General features: G+C 40.4%; 1 protein-coding gene and 1 long non-coding RNA gene across 2 annotated transcripts; both read right to left on the bottom strand.

The window, feature by feature from the left end:
* Positions 1 to 275: 275 nt before the first annotated feature.
* On the bottom strand, positions 276 to 20,881 carry slc7a10a (solute carrier family 7 member 10a). Its single transcript, XM_085155855.1, has 11 exons — positions 20,664 to 20,881; positions 15,775 to 15,979; positions 14,091 to 14,242; positions 5,304 to 5,429; positions 4,970 to 5,123; positions 4,758 to 4,881; positions 3,715 to 3,818; positions 3,499 to 3,595; positions 3,252 to 3,401; positions 2,045 to 2,222; positions 276 to 1,946 (listed from the first exon to the last, which is right to left on the bottom strand). Exons 1-11 carry the CDS (start codon positions 20,767 to 20,769, stop codon positions 1,849 to 1,851), a joined length of 1,494 nt encoding a protein of 497 aa, XP_085011981.1. The 5' UTR covers positions 20,770 to 20,881; the 3' UTR covers positions 276 to 1,848.
* On the bottom strand, positions 5,702 to 14,084 carry LOC146526147 (uncharacterized). The gene is made up of 2 exons (XR_014873592.1): positions 6,409 to 14,084; positions 5,702 to 6,256 (listed from the first exon to the last, which is right to left on the bottom strand). It is a non-coding gene; the product is annotated as an uncharacterized LOC146526147 (long non-coding RNA).
* Positions 20,882 to 22,842: the final 1,961 nt, after the last annotated feature.

Here is a 22,842-nt window from a genome sequence, read left to right as displayed (position 1 = left end):
CTTTGGCTGATCTTACTTCAAACTTTGAGCCACTGCAGGTGGGTCATGAACAACCAGAGGAAAAACAAAACCATTAAAATCTGTTAAGAAAAAACAATTGCAGATATTATAGTGCTGAAAATTTGCTAAAACCTATTATAGCAGCTGCCAAGCTTCCGAAGTGGGTCATGCCAGAAAAAGCTTGAAAACCAACGACTTACTTAATTAGCACAGAAATCCCCATTTTAGACCTGACGGTGCTAAAAAGGATCCCACAGAGGAGACAACGCGCCGAGTTTCTTCGAAGTCGCTATATTTAATGATCAATTACATTGTTATTAATTTACAACTTCACTCTTTTACAAAACAAAGGTACACCCATTATACAGTATACAAATGTACCGCAACATGTTTGAGGAATGTCATCTTTGTAGAAGCCCCTGGTGCGTTTTTAAAAGTTTATTTTTGTCACACAGTATTTACAGCTCTCAGAGCTAAAAGCACCGGGACATGGCAGGACAGACACGAGTCTTTTCATGGAGTTCCCAGCAGCTACGGGCTGAGAAAGGGACTGCACGTTCAATGAAGTTCAATGCTGCTGGTTTACTTCTCATTTTAAAAGGCCAAAGGCCCCGACCTTCATTTGTTTGTTATATGTACAACATAAAAGAGATATTAAGAGAATACTCAAATACGATAAGGCAGCAACAACAACAATATCTCCTGGACCACAGTAAATGCAAAGTTACTGAGGTTGCAAGTTTGACCAGGTCTGGGCCATAATACATCAACAATGTTGACTAATACAGGAAGTCCAAGAGGTCATGGAATACAAACAGGATGTTAATCCAACTCTGTGATGTCAGCAGTGTCATGTTAAGCCAGCTGATCAGTGGATAAGCGATATTGAGTTAACGGTCATTGTAGTGGCTTTTGGGGAAGTGAGAGGTCAAGTAAACATCCACTGCCAGCCGTCTGTCAATCAGATTCTGTTAGAGTTATGCAACAACACATTAGTGCTCAAATACTGTATCACAACAGGTCAAGAGTGTAATAACTGTTTTGGCTGGTCGAGCACCTTGAGAGGTTTCACAGTGGGAACCCAGAGATGAAATCACTGCTGAAGCAACAAAATCCTGCAAGAACCAGTCATGGTCTTGCCCGTCTTTTTAAAAATAACTGGGAGAGATGAGTGTCTCTAATAAAAACATTAAGGCAGCAACAGCATCTCTCATGAGGGAAAAGTGATATAATCATAATTCTTTTTAAAAAAAGTCGGTGGAAAGAAAATAGAACAGCCAGATTCTGTAGCCAGGCAGAGATACAGACAGAACAAATTACTCATCCACAACAGATCAACAGTGAGCATCATGTGAGTAATTAGTAAAGCAAAGTGCAAAGTAGCAGCAGTTATAGAGAAGTATTGCTAAGTGCAGAAACTGCTTGCATATTTATCTTATTCCATATAAGACATTACACACTCCAAATACCCGCACAACCAACACACTATACACACGTCTATATTTCATAAGGCACATTAGCACGCTGGAAGCATCCTGGAAGTGAAGCATAACAGACTCGGAACAGAATAGAGATTCTTTGAGTAAGAAGGGAAAGGATAAGGATCTGTATGAAAAATAAAACTTTGCATGCTGGTGATGACAATGGATGGACAGCAAAACCAAAAAGTTAAAAACACATGCACTGGGTAAAATGGGCTCCATGCCAGCCCAATCCAGTCCACACCTGTGCAAAAATATATGACACTTTCTCTTCGTGCTTCACTGACCAAACAAGAACACGTTTAAGACGATAACGGGAAGTATTGACGTTGATGCAAAAGGGGAAGTCCTGGTTTGACTTCACTCCTCAGTCAGTAGCTTTGGCAGTGAGAGGCTCAGTTTCTGAGGGGTCTTCCTGAGGAAACACCACATAACACACCTTCTGGCCCTTGTACGTGAGTTTTTCTGCAATACAAAAGACATCATAAGCAGTCAGACTCAGATGGAATTACTGCTGACATAAATAGTTAATATGTTCTGTACGCTGGCAAAAACCAACTCACCAACTAATCTATAGAGCCATTTGGGTTTCTCCTTCCACTGCACACCCACAAAGTATACAGGGACTCCAGTCAACATGATAACCATACCCAGGCCACAAACCACTGGTTCAGAGTACAGGCTGAAGCCCAGCAGCACAGCCCAGAAGATCAGGTAGCTGATGGGGATCAACAGGTTCACCTACACAGAACAAAAACACATTTGTACAAAAACCCTCGCCACTGTAAATATGTTGATTTATCTGCCATGAACATAATTATCTTTTTTCTTTACCTTTTTATTTCTTTTTACATTTGTAAAACCATACACTCTCTGCATGTAGCATCCAAATATATAAACATGTACATATATTTGTCTGGGATATTATCAAAAACTAATTTTGGACATTTAATTTAATGCTTTAATGTATTGCAATGTAATACTTATTTGTTTGTTTTTACTTTTTATTTTAATTTTCAGCTTTTATTTGACAATAAAAGTAAAAACAGGGAGCGATTGGAGGGAATGGCATACAGGAGAATGAACGTAAACAGAAAAAAGGAAGTAGTGGATGATATTTGTGCACTAACTAATGTCATGTAACTGCCATTTGTGACACCAGGGGGCGCCAAAACAATATGCATGCTAACTTAGTGGTACACAAGTCAGACTGCTGGGAGCTCTCAGTTTCCTATGCTAAATGCACAGATTACTGTGACACATTCATTGCAGACTACTTGTGTTTATGAGTGTAGTACACACAGAAAAGTCAAAGTCAAGTCCAATAAAATATGTCTTTTTTTGACTACAGGCAACAATTAACAGTTGTGTTTATATGTAACCCAACCTACTATATGAAAATTAGCCTGTATGTCTACATCACCAGTCTATACATTACACTGTCTTCTTTGTTTTACATTATTAAATGCATTAAAAATGACACACTGTTCAGAGCCTTTGAATAGAAATTTTTAAAAATTATTGATTTGATGTAATGGGAAGCTTAATTTTATAATTGATTTGCCTTTGTTTAAAAAAATTGAATTATTATAATTTAATTCAAAATTAAATACTTTTATTTGAATCTGTTAGCTTTTTAAACTTATTTCAAATTTCTATTTTTTTCTTTCTGCCTTACATAATTTTCATATTTTCATTTTTTTTAATTCCTCACTATGATCTGCTTTTATTCTGGTTAAGTTATACCTCCAGATAAAACAAGTGCCATACCTTTATAGGTCTAGCCAGGTTGGGCCTTTTCTTGCGGAGGTAGAGAAGGCCGGCAATGGTTACCCCATAGGACAAATAGTTGATAAAGGACACATAGTTGATCAGGTTGTGTGTCTCCCCAATACACAGGATGACAACTGTGGCAAAGCACTGTAGGACAGAACAGGTTGAAACAAGAGAAAATTAAAGCACTGAATCTCTGTTTTGAAGCTACACAGCTGGATAAACCTGTTAGAGTGAAACGTACACAGAGCAGCAGGGCAGGAATTGGTGTGCAGTTTTTTAGGTGGATCATTGCCAGCAGATAAGGAAGGTGACCCTGTCTGGCGCCAGAGAAACACAATCTAACAAGAGACATATTTACACATGTTATACACGTTATTTTGAAGAAACAGCAGTAAAAGTAAGTAAAAATTAGGGTTTGGTGTGTTGTATAATGCAAGACAAAGCATTTGTGCTGTACCTGGAGGAGGTAAACAAATATCCATTAATTCCTCCAAAGGTGGACAAAGCTACAGAGATTGGCATCACCCAGGAAAACATTCCCAGCAGTTTCTCCCCAAATGTCTGAAAAAACACAAAAAGTGATTGTCCAGATGACCGACATGTTGATTAAATGAATTATTTATTAATTCATCAGTCCCCTCGATTAATGCATTAATTGATTGATTCACTGAAAGATTTAATAGCCTTTTTAACAGCCTTCCCGCATACCACTATAAGACTATGGTTATATATGCACGTAGGTACGAGATATAATTTTTTAAAGTATATTTTCAATGTTTTTCAGGTGTGAACTCAAGATCGAGAAAAAATAGTCTCGATCCTTGGTATGTCATTGAAATGCAATGACTTGTAATAACAACCGATGAAAAAACAACAACTTTCAGTTGCTCCCTCACTACAAGGGGCTCCACATGTTTGATTTGGCAGACGTTTATGCTGGATGCAATTCCTGATGCAATCCCAAAGGGGATTAATGTCTCAGGCTGGAATCAAACCAGCAACCTGCTACTTGCCAAACTAAAATAACCATTAATGATGCAAAAGTAAACTGCATGCGTAAGCAGTGACTTAAGTGACCGCTGCTCGACATGTGACAGGATTGTAAATACACAACTGGAGCCTGGAATGTCTGTTGACTTTAGCAGTATATGAGCTGAAACAAGTCTGCATATACAGCCCATTCCAAAAATGTGGACACTGTGTGCACTGTAAACAGAAATAGTTTTATGATTTGCAAATCTAATAAAACTACATTTTAGAACATAGAAAACGACTCAAATGTTCAAACTGAGAAAATGTCCCATTTTAAGAAAAATACTGGCTCATTTTTAATTAAAAAAGTTGACATTGCTATGTTTTCTATGTGCTGCTTTGAATAAAATATGGATTCATGAGTTCAGTTATTGCATTCTTGCATTGCATTGCATTTTCCACAGTGTCTCAGCTTTTTCAGAACTGGGTTTGTAAAATATCCGGTCATGGTGCTGGAGAGCTGCTCACCACTGCCACAGCATTAGAGCTGAGGAGCTCCTCTGGGGTCATGGAGGAGAAGTAGGCAATGTTGGTCATAGTGTAGACAAGGGTCACCAGTGGGATGGAAATGTAGATGGCACGGGGCAGGTTCCTGATGACAGGAAAAATAATAATGATATGGGGCGGAACTTAAGAAAAACTTGTGGTGTGTCTGCTAGCTTTGCTTATGCATATCGTACTTGCGCGGCTCTACGACCTCCTCTGTGACGTAGTTGAGGAAATTCCAGCCGCTGTAGGCAAAGGAGGCCTGGAGGAAGGCCAGCGCTATCTGTCCCACTGAGGGGTCCTGACTGAATTCAAAGGCCACACTGGGCTGCAGGGCATCGTAATGACCTGGATGAAAGATGAGAAATAAAGAACGGACAAATAAAAAACGTAAAATAATTGTTGGTTCATCGCTAATCATTTTAACGCAATAAAACCAGAGATGAAAATGTCCAAAGCACAGAAATTACTGTTACCAATTACTGAAAAACATTTTTTATGCATGTGTGCACATGTGTGTGTGTTTACCTCTAGAAATTTGGACAAGTCCTACTATTATAATGAGAACTAGCGCGAGAAGTTTTCCTATAGTGAAAATGTCCTGGATCCTTGTCGCCCAACGCACACTGGAGCAGTTCACCCAGGTCAGGAATACTGCACATATACACACAAACACACACAGCAGAAAAATCATTAAAGTTTTATGTGAAAAAAGTTAAAAATTTATTCACAGGTATGTGTGTATTTCATGCATAGCATCACGTCAACAACACATTTAAAGTGTTTTTCAGGATTAACAAAGTTAATCCTTTCATGCAAGCACTGGATTCTTGATTGACCTCAATGCAGTGGGTCCCTTTAAGCCAGGGGTGTCAAACTCAAATACACAGTGGGCCAAAATTCAAAACTGGAACAAAGTCGCGGGCTAACATTAATATTTATTGAAAAAAAAAATCTTCCTCCAGATATAAGAATGAATCTTTTCTTATGGACTCAAACAAGTTTTGCTGAAAAACTGAATATGGAACAAGCAAAGCTTAATACTAAACAATATATATATTAGCTGTATACTACCAGTAGGCCAGCTTAACCTAGTAATTTGGTATGGCTTCGCGGGCCAAATGTAATTAGGCTGCGGGCCAAATTTGGCCCACGGGCCAGAGTTTGACACCTATGCTTTAAGCGTTAAGTGCATAGACCTCATATATTATATTCCTCATGAGCTAGGTGTGAAAAGAGACTGTAAATAAAGGATGGATATAGATCACCATAGCTAGGAAAATGAAGATGTGAGTGTCTTAAAATTGTAGGATGCCTCAGAGCCCAAACTCTTCTGCAGTGATGTAAAGTTGCATGGGCATTGACTTGTGATCTGACGGTTATACCAAACTTCTAACATATTGTGTATTCAGTGTATGCTCACCGTACTTTTAAAAGATTTGTGCTTGTAATTATGCCCATACTCAGTACACCCAGGGCAGCTGTGGCTACAATGTAGCTTGCCATTGCCAGTGTGTGAATGTGTGTGTGAATGGGTGAATGACTGAATGTAGTGTAAAGCGCTTTGGGGTCCTTAGGGACTAAGTAAAGCGCTATACAAATGCAGGCCATTTACCATTTACACAATACAAACGTGTTAGGAATGATTGAGAGTAGTTTTTTACTTGAAATGGTGCATGCATTGTAACTGCATGTGCCACTTTCAATACACTACAGCAGAGGTGTCGAACTCCAGGCCTCGAGGGCCGGTGTCCTGCAGGTTTTAGATGTGTCCTTGATCCAACACAGCTGATTTAAATGGCTAAATGACCTCCTCAACATGTCTTGAAGGGCTGTATCCCAATTCGAGGTCTGCAGCCTTAAAGTACGCAGCCTGAAATGAAATGGGACGGTCTAGCCTCCGTTGCGCTGCCCAGGTTGCCTAGCAACCATGATACTAACAGCTGGAAACGTTTCATACAGTTTTGTTTGACAGAAATGAAGGAGAAAATCTTTTGTTCATTTGTTTGTTTGTTTCAACATGAACTTTGATCATTCTCTGATTAAGGTCAGCTATTGAACGGTGTATATTTTAAAGTAAAGGCTTTAAAATCAAGTATCACATAACTTTGCCGACATGTGGCCAACAGTAATGTTTTAATGTTCTTAGTTAGTAAACATTTGCACATAAATAAGTGACATAATATTCAGTACTTAGTTTACTAAGTTACTCTTCGGGCGCCCCTCATCCGCCGTTTTTTTCGGCAAAATTATCCACACCCAGCGCCGCGCTATGCATTCTGGGATATGTTGGGCCACGAAGTCTACACCGCCACGTCCTTAAAATTCAGGGAAATGAAGGACGCATTTGAGGGCCGCATTTCGAGCAGCCTTCGAATTGGGACAGCCTTTGTCGCGTCGCTGTGACGTAATCGGCCTTAAAATGCGGCCTTTAAGGCTGCAGACCCTGAATTGGGATACAGCCAAGTTCTCCAGAAGACTGGTAATGAACTAGTCATTTGATTCAGGTGTGTTGACCCAGAGTGATATCTAAAACGCACAGGACACCGGCCCTCGAGGCCTGGAGTTCGACACCCCTGCACTACAGTATATGTTGCTGACTTTTTTGATACACATGTACAGATCTTAAAATCTAAGCTCTATGTGTGTTTACTTATTTGCACATTACTCTCTCTCAATCCCTACTTTCTATTTCCTGCTTGTGTAAACTGCACGTGTGTGGCCCTGCTCTCCTCTAGGCTGCTGACCTTGACATTATCACGTTTTGAGGGTATTTTTGTGAAAGCCAACATAGTATCGAATGGCCCAATTCCAAGAGAGCCAAATCAGCCAAGCACAAACGTCTCTCTGTTGCGCTTACAAGCAAAGGAAAGAAAACGGAGACCTACAAATACGTCAAACAATACTGTGTATTGTTCCTCTAAACTCCTAGGCTACTCAGGGACTAGGTATTTTCTGTCTTCTTTTTTGTGCTGTTCTGAAAGCACTTCGAGTGCTCTACTGAGAAGAAAGGCGCTATGTAAGTACCAGTCCATTTGTCCTGCGGGTGCAGATCAGATGCACGAGCTACACCTGCACAGTGTCCTCATTCTTTTACTCTGGCATCCTCGTCTTCCAGGCTCTTTCCTTCATTCTTCCAAATACTCTTTAGATTTGTTTTGCTCTCCGAATTCAATCCCAACTCTCCTTACATACTTAACACTACTGGCTCAACAAATTCATTATCTTCCAAATGACAAAGATCCTTGTTTGATTAAATTCCCATTTTCTTAGTTACTTCTTGTGTTGTCTCTAATTTCATATCACACTCTTTGAGCCAGGCTATAACATGCTTATGACTTCAAAGCATTTCTGATACTTTAAAGTCGTTTGCCCAGAGCTCTGCACAACATAAATAATAGTGACATCCAAATAAATCACATAAAAATATTAGTGATGGGTTTATTGGGTGGAAATCAGGATGAGAGTTGTCAGGCAGGAAAAGCTTCCCAGCCAGGGTATGTCCACTTTTTTGTCAACTCCAGTAATGTTATCTTCACAGCGTCTCTATAGTCCACTTATCTGTTGCTTGTGTTTCACATGCCCTCAGAATTGCAGGCGTCTTAAAATGAGAACATGGAGATTAGGGAACGGTTTAGCCCTCGGGGTGTATTAAAGGAAGATAATCTAGTTATTCATGTTTTGTCCCCTCTCTTGTTTCTTTTTTTTTTTTTTGCATCTACTTTTTCTTTGGGTCATATTTCCCCTTCTCTCTTCTGACACTTCTTTCCTCCTCTCTTTTACCCACCAACACCCACTCTAGTGACCCAGCAGTGACCATGTCATCCATCACTAGGGCAAGAGTTTTCCTCCCACCACAGAAATCTGAACAAACTGCTTCCGCTGGCAGAGGCACAGACGTATACACACACGTGTGAATGTTTGGCAAGAGGTTTTGGGGGCACCGGGCAGAGCTTTCTCTCCCCTACAACACTGCTGTGTTTTATAGTCAATTACCCTTGGAGTGTTACATGAATTTCCGTTTCTGTGTTCCTGCATGAACCCCCACTACGACCTCCCCCAACTTTCCTCTATTCTAACCCTGACAGGAAGGAGGTGCCACTGGCTTTGAATGTGACAGTGCAGGTAAATCTGTGTCCTGCTGTCACTGCTTCTATTGAAGGCTGCCTCAGCTCTAGAATACTAACTAATTACCACTTTAAGTCTTAATGGATTCTGATCCCAACTCACTGCAGATTTATCAGCAGGCTTTAACCTCAGGAAGCCTCCTCCTGGTCCAGGATCTGGACTCAGGAGTCACCACACTAGCAAAAACTCCCCAGTCTTGTCTATACATCACAAAATATCTGATAACAAAATCTTCAACGAGGAGACCTAGGAGATCTAAAAAAGGATGCATACATATGTTATATGGAGGAGATTAAATGAGCTTTGAGGAAAAATTCTAAATGAATAATGAATAGGGGTAAAACAATTCTGAAACCAAGAACAAAATGAGTATGCAAGCATACACGATACCGTACCCCAATTCTTGTGCCATGGTGCACTTGTGGAACTGTTGGCTTAGTAGTTTTTCTAGCTATAAAACATTTGTGATTTTGTTTTTAGCTGGAGAATTAGCAACATAATAAAATAAAATCCTAAATTCCTCTAAGGCCATTACAGAGCTCTGTGTAAACATGCTCTGAAGATGAATATAGAGTCAAACGTTTAGGAAAGTGACATTCTTCTTGGCGTTTGATGCCTACCATACACTGGAAGAATCACGTCATTTGTCCAACGTGTGACAGTTTTTTCATCCCCTACAACGATAGTGATATTTTGTTCTTCTGAGCCACCCTGGTTTGTTCTGTCTTTAGGGCAGCCGCTAGTCTGATGATTCACCATGAGCCCTCAATTGAATTTTAAATGAGTTTTGTGCAGCATTCAATAAAACATCCAGTGTGTTCAAGGATTCAGAGGAAGCCTGAACTAAACTCGCTCAGCCACACTGAATAGAATTTGTGCAGGACGTGCTTATTCTGAGCTGGCATACTTGTGTGCTTTCTTAATTTGTGTCTACGTTATGCTCATAGTTGTTCTGACTCTATGGGGGGGCACCATTTTCCAAATAATGAGAAAGAATGAATACACAGTTGATACATGAACGTTTAGAGCAGTAGTTCAGATTGTAGTACACATAGTAAAATGAAATAGAAATGGTATTTCCACTTTAACTGAAAACAATTTTGCAGTCTTCTTTTTTGAAATAAATTAAAGTCAATGATCCGAACCAGTGATGGAGACATAACGTGAAACTTCTCCCTACTGCTTGTGTACCAACACAATAATGGACTAACACAGACTTCTTGCTGGAATGTATTCTCTTGGCCTTTGAAATAAAAACATCACATTTATAGTGACTGTTTTGTGGGATTGAGTATAAAATTAATGATGATGGCTCCATAAGACAAGTTACAGTGTTTTACAATTTAAAGAAATATTTAAAGAATACGGGGCGATCGTGGCTCAAGAGTTGGGAGTTCGTCTTGTAATCGGAAGGTTGCCGGTTCGAGCCCCGGCTCCGACAATCTCGGTCGTTGTGTCCTTGGGCACAACGACACTTCAACGTTGCCTACTGGTGGTGGTCAGAGGGCCCGGTGGCGGCAGTAGGGATGGGTACTGATAAGATTTTCACGATTTCGATTCTGTTTAACGATTCGATTCTCTTATCGATTCTTTTTAAAAAGGAGAACACTAAGGTCTAATAGCTTAGAACTTTGTTTTATATCTTCTCTTTGAACAAGATAGAAATTTAGGAGTAACATGGCCTTACAAACCCAACAGTGACATCTTAAGAGATCCACAGCCTACGGCTCTTCAATGGGGCGTCACAAGGTCCCCAGGAAAAAAAAATTGTAAATGTAAAATAATAAAATAAATATTCTTCTGTAGCAATAACAAAGTATAGCATCAATTATTCTGTAGCAATTACACAAGAATATCCAGTAATGTCCCTGCCTACAATTAAACACATTTACTTACTGAAAATCATCTGCTGTGGCAAATGGGTGCAAACCTTTGACCACAAACTTAGTCACTGCTCGGTGACATTCGTCTATCCTGGCCTGAAAGGAGACGCTAACGGTAGACTGCAGTGAGAACTGCCAGCATCTGAGCCAGACTCTGTCTGTCTCTCTCATCATGGTCACCTAAATGCACAGTAATGGCAGGTTTTGTAATAAGGCAGATCGCGCTAACATAATATGCAGTGTTAGTTGATTATTTACCTGCCGCATTAACGGGAGAGGACGTGCAAACGTTACCGCTGCTGCTGGGTTGAGATTCACGAGTCCGGAGCGGAATTAAAAACACGACATTCATTTAAGGTCATCGTGTGTTTTGTGAGCAAATGCTTTTGTATATTTGTAGTGTTTCCTCCCTTAAATGAAATATCTACTTTGCAAGTATTGCAAGTTGCCCTGTTGTCATCCATTCTCGTAAAGCAAAACCAAACTTTTGAGCGTTTGAGCCGCTTAGGCGCCGTGTTTCCTGCCAGGTAAATGACGCTCCGCAACGTGGTGACGTCATTCGGGGCGACTGGAATCGATAAGGGAATCGTTTGCAAAAATGGCAAACAATTCCAAGGAATTGAAACACTGGGAACCGGTTCTCAACAAGAACCGGTTTTCGATACCCATCCCTAGGCGGCAGTGTCCGGCAGCCTCACCTCTGTCAGTGCGCCCCAGGGCGGCTGTGGCTACCATCACCAGTGTGTGAATGTGTGTGCGAATGGGTGGATGTTTATGTGTAGTGTAAAGCGCTTTGGGGTCCTTAGGACCAAGTAAAGCGCTATGCAAATACAGACCATAAAGAATATAAAACAGTGTTAACTGCTGGAAAATGAATTTTGCTTTCTTTTTAGTGAAACTGATCAGCAGATGACAAACTAAACTGCAGGATAAATGAGCGTGCATGGCTGCGCTGCTGTGGGCTGTCGAGTGTGCCTATTCTTAGAAGAACACAGCCAGCTTACAACTGGACCTGTCTGGTTTTCACCAACACACGCACGCCTGGTTCACCCTGTGACTCTTGAGCAGTATGCTCAGCAGGAGAGCAAGGGGGGGAAACATAACTAGGCTGACTCGCATTCATAAACCCTCAACTAAGAAGAGTTCAGTGAACTTAAGAGCACCCTCACGAAGACTCAGCACAGCAAGAAAATATAACACATTAATTCTGTTGCTGGAAAGTGATGAAATATTTACTTTATCCTTCACAGGTAACTTTTTCTTTTCTTATCCCTTCCTATTGACTACCTGTGTTGCCAATTGCCTGATATGATGCTGCTCATTTACATGCACCTGTCTTTGGTTTTTAAGGTGGATGGAACTACAATGAAAGGGCTTCAACTCTACAGAGATGATTCTTTTAGGGTTCAGAATAATATGTTTTCCATCTGTCATCAGACGTCTGACACTTTCTCTCCTCACAGACTGATTGAGTTTCATGAGATATGAAGCTTGCATAACCGCTGATCACAGACGGGTGACTACGATCTTTCTGTGACTTTAAGTCTCAAGTGTGATGCCATAGACCACATTGGAGGACAGGGGTCGAACCAGCTAGCCAATAGAAACATCAAACATCTGACTCGAATGTCTGGCTGGCCAATGGCGACTTCCATCATTATTGATGTGAAAGGTATTCTGCCCTTTTCCTATTTCCATGGTGCCCCGTGACAGTAACAATGCACAATAGTGTAGACACACCCTCTCATTAGCAGCGTCCACAAAGACTGGCACCATTATGTATTCTGACACTGATACTGAGACACACACACACACACACACTCATACCACACTCTAGAATACAACACAAAAACCCACTCGCACAGTGTCCCTTGCCCAAAGTAGGCAGCAGTTGTAGGATTCTGTTGCCATAAATAGTAGAGGGTACTCAGCAAATGCTAAGCCTGACGTGCGCACACACCCACATACGAAGCCAACCATCCCACTCCCCGTCTTTCCCCTTCTCCATCCGGTTCTGACAGGACCAAACTGGCTGGTTTGTGGATCGGATACATGCAAGGTCTGCTTGGGCCACTGGCTATTTAAATACAGATACCCCAACTGATCAGATTAGAGGCTGGGGATAGAGCATAACATTTCATGTGGAATTATCAAATGACAATGACAGCCCTGAGCACACTGCAGTGTCACAGAATCACATTTCTTTAAGCCACCACAGGAAATGGATTTGATTTGGTTTGATTAGTCTGATTTACTTTGGTAAATGCACAAACTTGCCTAAGATGGAAAAACCTTTTTCCTTGTTATTATTTGTCTTCCAAACAGTCATTTATAGGAACATTGTATATAGGAGCAACAGTATTTTGGAAATATATGTACAAGTGCAAGTTAAAATAGATATTTTTCTTTAAGATCAATTGCTTTTTATGTTGCTTTGGAAACAGATGCTTGGTCTGATGTTTACCTCACTGGGAGTCACTCTGGCTCATTCAGTCAGATGACTTGCATGTAGAACACAACAGCAGGTCTGAAGTGTGATACTGTGAACTAGTTTGTCAGGATGACACAGGCATAGGCCACACACACATGCAGTCACGCAGAAGAGCAACAAATCTGTCAACCACTCATCTGTTTATTCCATGCCACCTGAAAAATCTGGCCAGAAACCAACCAGCTTGCCACTATGGAAATGCTAAGGAACGCATTTATCCATTATTAATCATTAATCATAAATGGAGAGTCAAAATTCAGGCTTATCAGAGTTGAAGTAAATGTTGTGTTCCTGAGGTGGAATGTTAAGCACTCCCAGTTCCCCATGGTGTAATGCAAGCTGTATAAATGTCAAAAGCTATTTTGCTCTCAAAAACCTGAGGGCAACAACTGTATTCTTAAATACATAATTAGCAATTTTACAGCGAGTTGTGACCTGCTGCTGTAGAACAAGATGACTGACTGTATTTCAGAAGCACAACAGGCATGCACTTGCATTTGACATTCTGATGTGAAGAATTCCTCTGTGGCATCTGACTTTATATTTAATGAAAAGCAAAGAGTGTCTCCTTATCTTGTTCTTGAAAAAAAAAAAAGATCTTTCACTGCACTGGATGTTTCAGTTTGTTTGGCATCAAGAACCATGTGCTTAGCATTAGCAACAATGTTTACCCTGGCAGGACAGTTCTAAAAACTGTTCGGTGGAAAATAAAAGAGAGATAAGACGTAAAGGACAACACTAAACTAGAATAAACATTTACTTAAACTATCATGGAATAGATAAATAGAGTTTCTAAGGCTGCTGGTGACTCACAGACACAAATTGTTGCGAGAAGTTTGGTGGCGATGAACGGAGGAAAACAGTCCTGAAAGGCCGGCTGCAAGACGTAATTGGAGAAGGTGAGCGCAATGACGGCCAACGTGGTTGGGTACATGATGAGGACAGCGCTCCATAACAACAGGAATCTAAAGGATGAAGAGACAGAACGGGATTTCAATTTAGAATAAAGTTCAGTGTAATAACTTGAGACTAAGTGGAGAGGGGGGATGGGCTGTCACATGTGGGCAGTTATTTTGACAAGGAAGGGACTTTCACTGCTCTTATAACATTATTCCATCAATAAACTGTATAAAAAATGGAAAAGCTGCCATGATGTCATATTGGTGATGTTTTTTAAACAACTTGAGCTGAGCATTTGCACCCAACTCACTGGTGAACAGCTGGTGATTGATTTGTTACCCAGTGATGGTACCCTGGATAATCCTCCTTGCTGACTGTAAAAAAATAACTTATGGTTTAATTATGACCTGAAACCAGAAACTAAACCCAGAAAGTGATCAGGAAACCGTTTACTCTGGCACAGAACAAGACAGTTGAAGATCATTAAGTCTTTCTGCAACCACAGAGGTTGCAAAAAGGTTGGTGGTTTCACTTTTCAGACCTGGTTGTTAGCTCAGTCTTTTATACTGTCTTTGATTCCTTCCCAGCTTTACAGTCACACCTATACTTAAACTTGTCAGCAAAACAACACCACTGTAGAAGTTGGGTCTTTACTTAACCTCCTAGGATCTGGCGCCCACATATGTGGACATCACATTTTGGGTTGTCTAGACCACAATACTAAATTTTGCTCTAGCACATCAGCAGGAGCTTCAGCGCTCCATCTGTGGCTGCAGAGGATGTGCTCAGGCAAACACTCAGTGTTTGACACTCATTTTTTGACAGCATTTAAAGCAGATTTTACAACCACTGCTGTAACTTAGAAAAAAAAGGATGTACTTGCATGCATAAAGCACTTACTAAATGCAAGCCATACTTGGTTATCATCAAGGAAGCATTGACCTGATGATTTTATTAAATTAAAAACATCAGGGGACCAAAGCCATTAAGCACATACTTTGGACATGTAAGGCTTTGGGCGAGTTTTTTTCAAACTCAAGCAACTCCAGAATTTTACTATTGGTGCGTTGGAAGTTGAAAACATAATGAAAACTTTAATTCCAGCTGAAAGACCTCCAGAGTGAGTGCTTTTTGTTGCTTGTTCCCTTCTTATTCTTTCAACTGTAATTCAAAAACTCCTACACTAGTTCTTACTTTCTGCTGTTTTTAACATTTTTGAGTCGTTTGCTTCTGCTCCTGTGTTTAATCCTTTGTGGTACTTGCTTCATTCATAGTTGCAAAATAACTGAACAGAGAAAGTCAGACTGAACTACTTTCACAGAAATGCTTCTGAAGGCTGGCACAGTATATAACAAGTTTGACCTTCTCAGACTTAGAATGCCGCTCTATGATCAGCTGACACACCACATGACCTCTGAAAGTCATAAGACGCTCACAGATGATTGGTTCAAAGCCAACACGCCCATTGGACTGTTGCAATATAATTCATATGAGCGAAAATAAGTCAGGGGGAAAAACGCGACAAGCTGCTACTGCAGTTTAGGAACATCTGTATTTTAAAAAACGCAACTAGAAAAATAACAACGACAGTACTTACCCTACTAGGCCCCCAAAGATTTCTGTCACATATGAATAGTCACCTCCAGACTTTGGGATGGTGACACCCAATTCAGCGTAGCACATGGACCCAAGGGCGCAGATGCCCCCTCCACAAACCCACACGATGAGTGACAGTCCCACTGAACCCGCATGCTCCAACACTCCTTTAGGTGAGATGAAAATCCCAGAGCCAATGATGTTCCCTTAGGAGAAAATATTACAGTGATTATTTATACATAAATATTCATCAAAGACTTTATTGGTTTGTGCTCCCAAAGCTGTCACACTTCAATTTAAAACTCCAGACATTTAGAACAAATGGCATTTACCATTTATCTGTAGTTTGGTGATAATTTGGTCAGATGTTTATACATTCAGGTAAAAAGAAAAGTAACAGAATAAAGAACATAAAGTTAATATTAAAGAGATTCCAAAAGGAGGCAGCACGGTGGTTAGCACTGTTGCCGCACAGCAAGAAGGTCCTGAGTTCAATTCCAACATCAGGCCGGGGTCTTTCTGTGTGGAGTTTGCATGTTCTCCCCGTGTTTGCGTGGGCTCCCTCCGGGTACTCCAGCTTCCTCCCAACGTCCAAAGACATGCAGCTTGTGGGGATAGGTTAATTGGATAATCCAAAGGTGTGAATGTGCGAATGGATGTGAGTGCAAATGGTTGTCTGTCCCTGTGTGTTGGCCCTGCGACAGACTGGTGACCTGTCCACGGTGTACCCTGCCTCTCGCCCTATGACAGCTGGGATAGGCTCCAGCGCCCCCCGCGACCCTGAAAAGGATAAGTGGAAGCGAATGGATGGATTCCAAAAGGCTTATTAAAACTTTGGCTTGAAGGTCACAATACTCTAACAGTAGCTCTCCAAGCTATTTTTTGCTAAAGTTGGACAACACACATCTGTAGTTAAAGAGAAGGAGAAAGTGAAGAGGAAAGACTAGCACAGCCAAGCCTGATGGAAAGTAAAGAGAAAACTCTTTTCTTTCTGCAGTAAGGCATGTGACTATTGCTTTCACTTAGTGAATAATGTAGCTATATATAGTAATGCTTTGGCATATGACTGCATGGTATGCACAGCCTAATCTCAGTGATTTAAAGCTGCTGTTTGCACAGTGTTCTGCCAAAGTGGCTACAGGCATTCTTCTATTTTTCAGCCATCCATTTTCTTAACTGTTTATCCAGTTCAGGGTTGTGGAGAGGATGGAGCCTATCCTGCACAACTCCCCGGAGGAAGCAGCACTCCTCAAAGGTAGTAGTGTCCTGCAGAAGAGCAATGTACCCCACCACAATGCATAAACTGTTTAGGGATGGCCCAAGGAACAGCCAGGCCTCTAATTTCAAGATCCCACTCAGATGAAAATCTGTAGGATGAACAAAATCTAATTCATGGAACCATGGAACCAAGTGGACCCAACAGATCTGACGCTAACATTTCAGTGTTAAACATCACTGAACATGCATAAAGGTGTTCTGTCTATGCCCTGATTGTTCAGATCTTTCAGCAGAACATGAGAGACCAACACAATATTGGTAGGATATTTTAATACTGGTGATAATACAGGTGTAACCATCCATAAAGCTGCAATTTCATTTATACAATTAACTAGCATATTTAATAAGATAATAAAGTAATTTAGTCCAGGCTCGTTAAAATGTGACTCATTAAAAATCAGGCTCAGCTGACTCCCTAACAAGAACAAATAGAGGTTCTCTGACAGCTTGGTTGGCTCAGGCACATACTAATAAGCAAGTTCAGACTCAGTCTGACATTTACATGCCCTCACCCCTACCAAAAAAAACGACAAAACAAAAACCAGCACACATAACAAAGTAACCAAACAGCAGCTGTCACAGCAAAACATTGTTTGTACTGTCCTTCAAGTCTTTGTCGTCTTTGGAAAAGTTTGAGAAGAATTGAGTCCTCACAATAAAATACGACCCTGTCAACTGTAAATCTTTTAGAAACTATTAAAACCTAATGATGCAGATCCAGCAATGAGATCTGAGGAACGCATTTTTCATTGTCCGATCTGATTGTGGAGGCCACTGTGAGATGCAGAGCTGTTACATAATGCAAGTGTTGTGTTTGTTATGTCATAAAGTTTGGCACTGCAGCTGAAACTGTTAGTCACAGGCCTACTGACCCTCTCTGCATCATATCCCAGCACCATCTCTGAGAAATTTTCTCAAAATGACCTCACATTACTCACCATTTTATACAAGCAAATACTCCAAATCTCCTGTGCAAAAGGGAAAATGAAGAATGTCTCATATTATGTGGTTTTTTTTGTAATGCTGCATGTATAATACCTCCTAACGGAGGGGATCTTGTACTACTACGATAAAGCGGTGAGCGATGATGAAGCTGGTGGCATGAAAATAGTGATTCAGTGACGACTAATAGCAAGTGAGCAATTGCAGAAAAGTATATTCAGCGTGGTTAGAGATTAATAAAACAGGACATTTGATAGTTGTGGAGTATTGTCTAACTGTAAGTGTAACCAGTGGTAATCAGTAGCTACCTGAAGGCTTCCCTGCTGACAGCTTCAGCAGTCTATATTACTAGAACAAGGCATATGAAATGCAATGTGAGTAGGCTGTATCTGGTGGGTAGTAGCATGACTCAAGTTGCCTGTGTGTACTGGCTATACAGGCTTTCCTCCATCTGTGCTTGTGGCAAGAGTTCAGCATTATGCTAAGCTGATCTGAGCATCCATTTTAATCTTAAAATATTAATTTAGAAGAAAAATGAGCCGTCAATCGTCATATTACCTGAAGAAATCCAACACCGGTTTCTTAAATGATTACAGACCTGCCACATTAACATGTAATTATGAAAATCTTTGTGTGTGTGCAGTATGTAAACGCCTTCCCAATGTGATCAGCTTAAATGCTTACCAGCAAACATCCAGGATAAGCAGGGCTGCAGAGTATGCACTGTGTCTCCATCTCTTTTCCAGCCCGGAGCACTTACAGGCTTACCACTTACAATGCATTATCTTTGTGGACCACATTTCTGTGTTTTTCATAGGTTATGACACAACACTTGCTGATCAGCACCAGTCTGTAAAGAGCCTGTGATCAAATTTCAGAGAGATGCAAAAGGCTCTCTCATTACTGATCGTGGTGGAAAGTGGAAGAGTGGTGACTCAAGATTTCCATAGACCAAAAATCCCACACTCTCTGAAATGGGATGACAGGGACGACTGGTGATCTCTTCTTATTTGTGTGAGTGTCCTTGCCTTATATGAGCAACATGAATCCAGAAAGTGTTTCTCAGTACCAGGAGAAACTAGAGCTCTGGGAGAAAGAAGCTCTAGCGGGCAGTTCTATACCCAGGTTTGAACCCAGGACACTCTTACACCCCTCTGTGATGCAGTGGTGATCTGCTGTGCTCACCTGCTAGTTTATTTTGAACTTGGCAAAGGACTTTACTTCATGCCAAATGACCGCTTGAGTTGTTGCCCACCCGATGCACCACTCACTAGGCAGGCAGCGGAGCTCTTTTTCTCACACACTCATTCAGCTGCACTGCCAGATACAGGAAGTCTTTCACACCAAATTGAATCTTTATAATACTTTAATATTACTTCAACTCTGATAACAAAATAATTTCACAAATATGGACTAAATAAAGCATTATACTGAAAGAAAAAAGTGAGTCAAACGCAAAATTTGCAGAAATAACATTAACTGCAATTACATCTCATTTCTATCAGAGCACATTAGATGTGAGCATGGCTATGAAGATGAACTGTTGAACTGAAAATATTATTAAAAGGCAAACTATTAACTGGTTCCTTTGTAGCCTATTGACTGTCGCAGAATTCACCTTTCACTGAACTGCAAAAACCATTTGTCCCAGTGATAACCATTTCCCTTTTTATTTGTTGGTTAGTAATTTTTTAAGGTTTGTGCGGTCCACTCATTATATTTACCACCACAAATGTACAAAAATGAGGAACTGTTATTGAAGCCACCGAATGCCACTGCCAAAACTTTACCCTGCAACATGTGGTTCTGAAATACAACAAAATATTTTCGTGACAGGATTCATTGCAGATTGAATTGAACACTAGAATAGTGTAGAAGTCTATAAAAAGAGTATATGTTAAATTTACCCACCATTTCCTTATGTACACTTACTGTAAGGGTTATGTAAAATGCAACATCACATTTTGGCGGAAACTACAAACAGCACCGCAACTTCCTGTATTTTGACAGTTATCCAATTTTTGCAGATGCACGTGTAAAGTAAACTTCATTGTCTGCAGTATCAGCAGATATGATGTAACTGGTATGATAACGATGATCACTGAAATTAACGATATTAATGCCTTGGTTTAGTCAGTAGACTATCTATGCTACAATGGTAACAGTAAACTCTCCCACTGAAGCACGTGGGAGATGTACCGGTTCTGCGTGTCTGTCAAGTTCTGCTTTAGATCATCCAGCCACGTATGCACGCTCATATTCAGACCACTCAGACTGATGCAACAGTTTCCGCACAAAGCTCAGAACCCTGCATTCATACATCAGAGCGTGCGTGCGTAACCGCGACTTTTCAGCTATTCATTCTTAGAGTCAGACAGTCACGAACCATGTCTAAAAGAAAAGTCACATCTTAGTCTTTATAGTGTCCGTACAGTAACTATAATACATAGAATAAAAGAACAGACTAGAATAAAAGCTCAGACGCACAGTGAGTGACTCACACTGTGTGTAATTATACTCTAACCTTGACAGAGAAAGAGTAACTGTACATCAGCAACGTTATAAGCTTTCCGCTCGGTCTCGTTTCCTCGTCAGTTTTTTCCTTGTCGCAGAATTCATCACTTCGAAACACGAGTTGAGCACGTATAACAAAAGCTGTCACACACTCACCGATGATAATAGCGCAAGCGCTCAGAAGTCCAATTTCTTTTTTCAGGGTGACTCTGTCGCTGGTGGAGGAGTCTTCATTCTTCTTTCTTTTCTTTTTGTCCTCCATCTCCTCCGCCTTGCAAATGGGCTTCCTGGTAGCCTCGGTCCGGTCCAGATGCTTCCGACTGAACCAAGCTCCGCGTTACGGGCTGCCCTTATAACATCCCACAATGAAGCAGGAAATGCGCATGCGCACTCTCAAACTCCAACCTTGTCTCAGGTAAGTGAGTGCTGGCGTAGGCAATAGGGACCCAGTCCACTTTAAATAAAATTGTTCGATGAATGTGTTTGTAGAATACTGTGGTTAGATTTGTGAATCTGGACAAGCACATACTTTACTCTTTTCTTTACATATATTTTGCTTCGAAGGGGTCAAATATTTTAGTCTCGCAATAGTTCTCCAGGCTTTCTGGAAGTCTTTAAAAAAACAAAAAACAAAACAAAAAGTTTTGTTGGACATTTTTTGACTAGTCTTGAGACTGAAGAAGTCGCTTGGATGAGTGAAAACGCTACGTCCAGATGAACAGAATCAACTTTTGGGGATTTCCCTACCTCGATGATTAAGCATGAATCAATCAATCACATATGCAGTAAATGCAGTAAAAAAAAATCTACCTGGATAGAAAAGCATATAGTTGAGCACTATCATTAATGACATTCTCATATGCAATCATCTTGACAGAGAACTGAACAAAAGGCAGCCAACATCCAAGGAAGAGCTCTGGAATGCCCTTCAAGAAGCCTGGAGATCAATTCCTGGAGACTATTGAAAGAAATGACAAGAACACTTCCACAGAGAGCTCAGGCTCTATTGAAAAATAAAGGTGATCATATCAAACATTGACCTTTAAGCTCATTAATATTCCACAAACTATTTTTTCCCAATAAATTTGTTATTATATTATTGTTAGTATTGAAATATATATATATAAAAAAATGGTTTAGCACTTTTGTGCTAGACTGTACTCATGAGGTGAATAGTTTAAATGAAAGCCTGTCCTACTTTGGTAAAAATAGTCCAGTGCAAGCAACCTTATTAGTCCCATCAGAGTCAATTAGGTGAAATCCCTTTCCTTACAGACTATTGTAATTTGATCCTCTGCTCATTCCCTTTGTGTATAGAAAGGTCACCACATATATAATATCACATCAGTCAGTAGGTATTAAACTTCAAAATGTCCCCGATCAAACACTAGTTGTTGAGATTAGATTATTTGACATTTTGCTTTCTTCATGCCCTGTGGTACACCGCTAACTTACACACGTGTTGTGTACTAAAATCAGCAATTAACATTAAAAAATGTAAAGACTTTTACTGGCAAAAGTCCAAACACAGAAAAAAATTTAAGAAAGGGAACACAAAGCAGAAATCCAGAGCAAACAGAATGACAGGACACATGGAAGGCAACAAGAGGAGCTCACAATAGGCAAGAGGATATATGGAAAACAAGGCACAGGCACAATGGAGCAATAGACCACAAGTGAAAAACAATGAAGACAGAGTAGACAATCAAAAAGGAGGGAAGGCAGGCAGGGGAAACAAACAAGGAAGAAAGAAATGCATCAAATTACAAAAGATACGCAATGAAAAGTAATTCCAAAAAAAGAAAAGAAAATTAAAAGGCAATGCTTGTGACAGCAGAAAAATCAAAACTCAGTAACGTCACATCATCATCTGGGTCGTGGGGTTAAGAAATCCATCTTCAGTCAGACTGTGAATTTAGCATTGGTGTAAATCACATTTTTTGGTTAGGATTTCACCCACAACATTTTTTAAGGTTAACTTGAAAGACCATACACGGCTCATTATAGTGGTTCACATCTGCAGAATTAGTGCTTACAGCTGTTATATGCAAAGGAAATAAAAGTCCTTACCCAAACAGATGTTTTTGGTGATTGGGTAACTGGATTCCTTCTTAGATTACTCACTCTCTTCCTAATTACACTAAAAACAAGACTTTCTACTCATGTGACCTCAAGCATTACTGATACCTGCTATAAATGTTATTAATGTACACATATGTACAAGAGCATCCAAATCCAGGGGACAGTGCATGTGCTATACTTACTTTAAAGCACTTTCCCACTTCACAGTGTGTTTCTCATTCACCTGTTCACACACACACACACCCACACACAC

Source organism: Neolamprologus multifasciatus, chromosome 1 (assembly GCF_963576455.1).
Source record: "Neolamprologus multifasciatus chromosome 1, fNeoMul1.2, whole genome shotgun sequence".
NCBI classification, from domain to species: Eukaryota; Metazoa; Chordata; class Actinopteri; order Cichliformes; family Cichlidae; genus Neolamprologus; species Neolamprologus multifasciatus.
The sequence above is the reverse complement of the archived record's forward strand: the minus strand, read 5'-3'. Positions and strand labels throughout refer to the sequence as shown.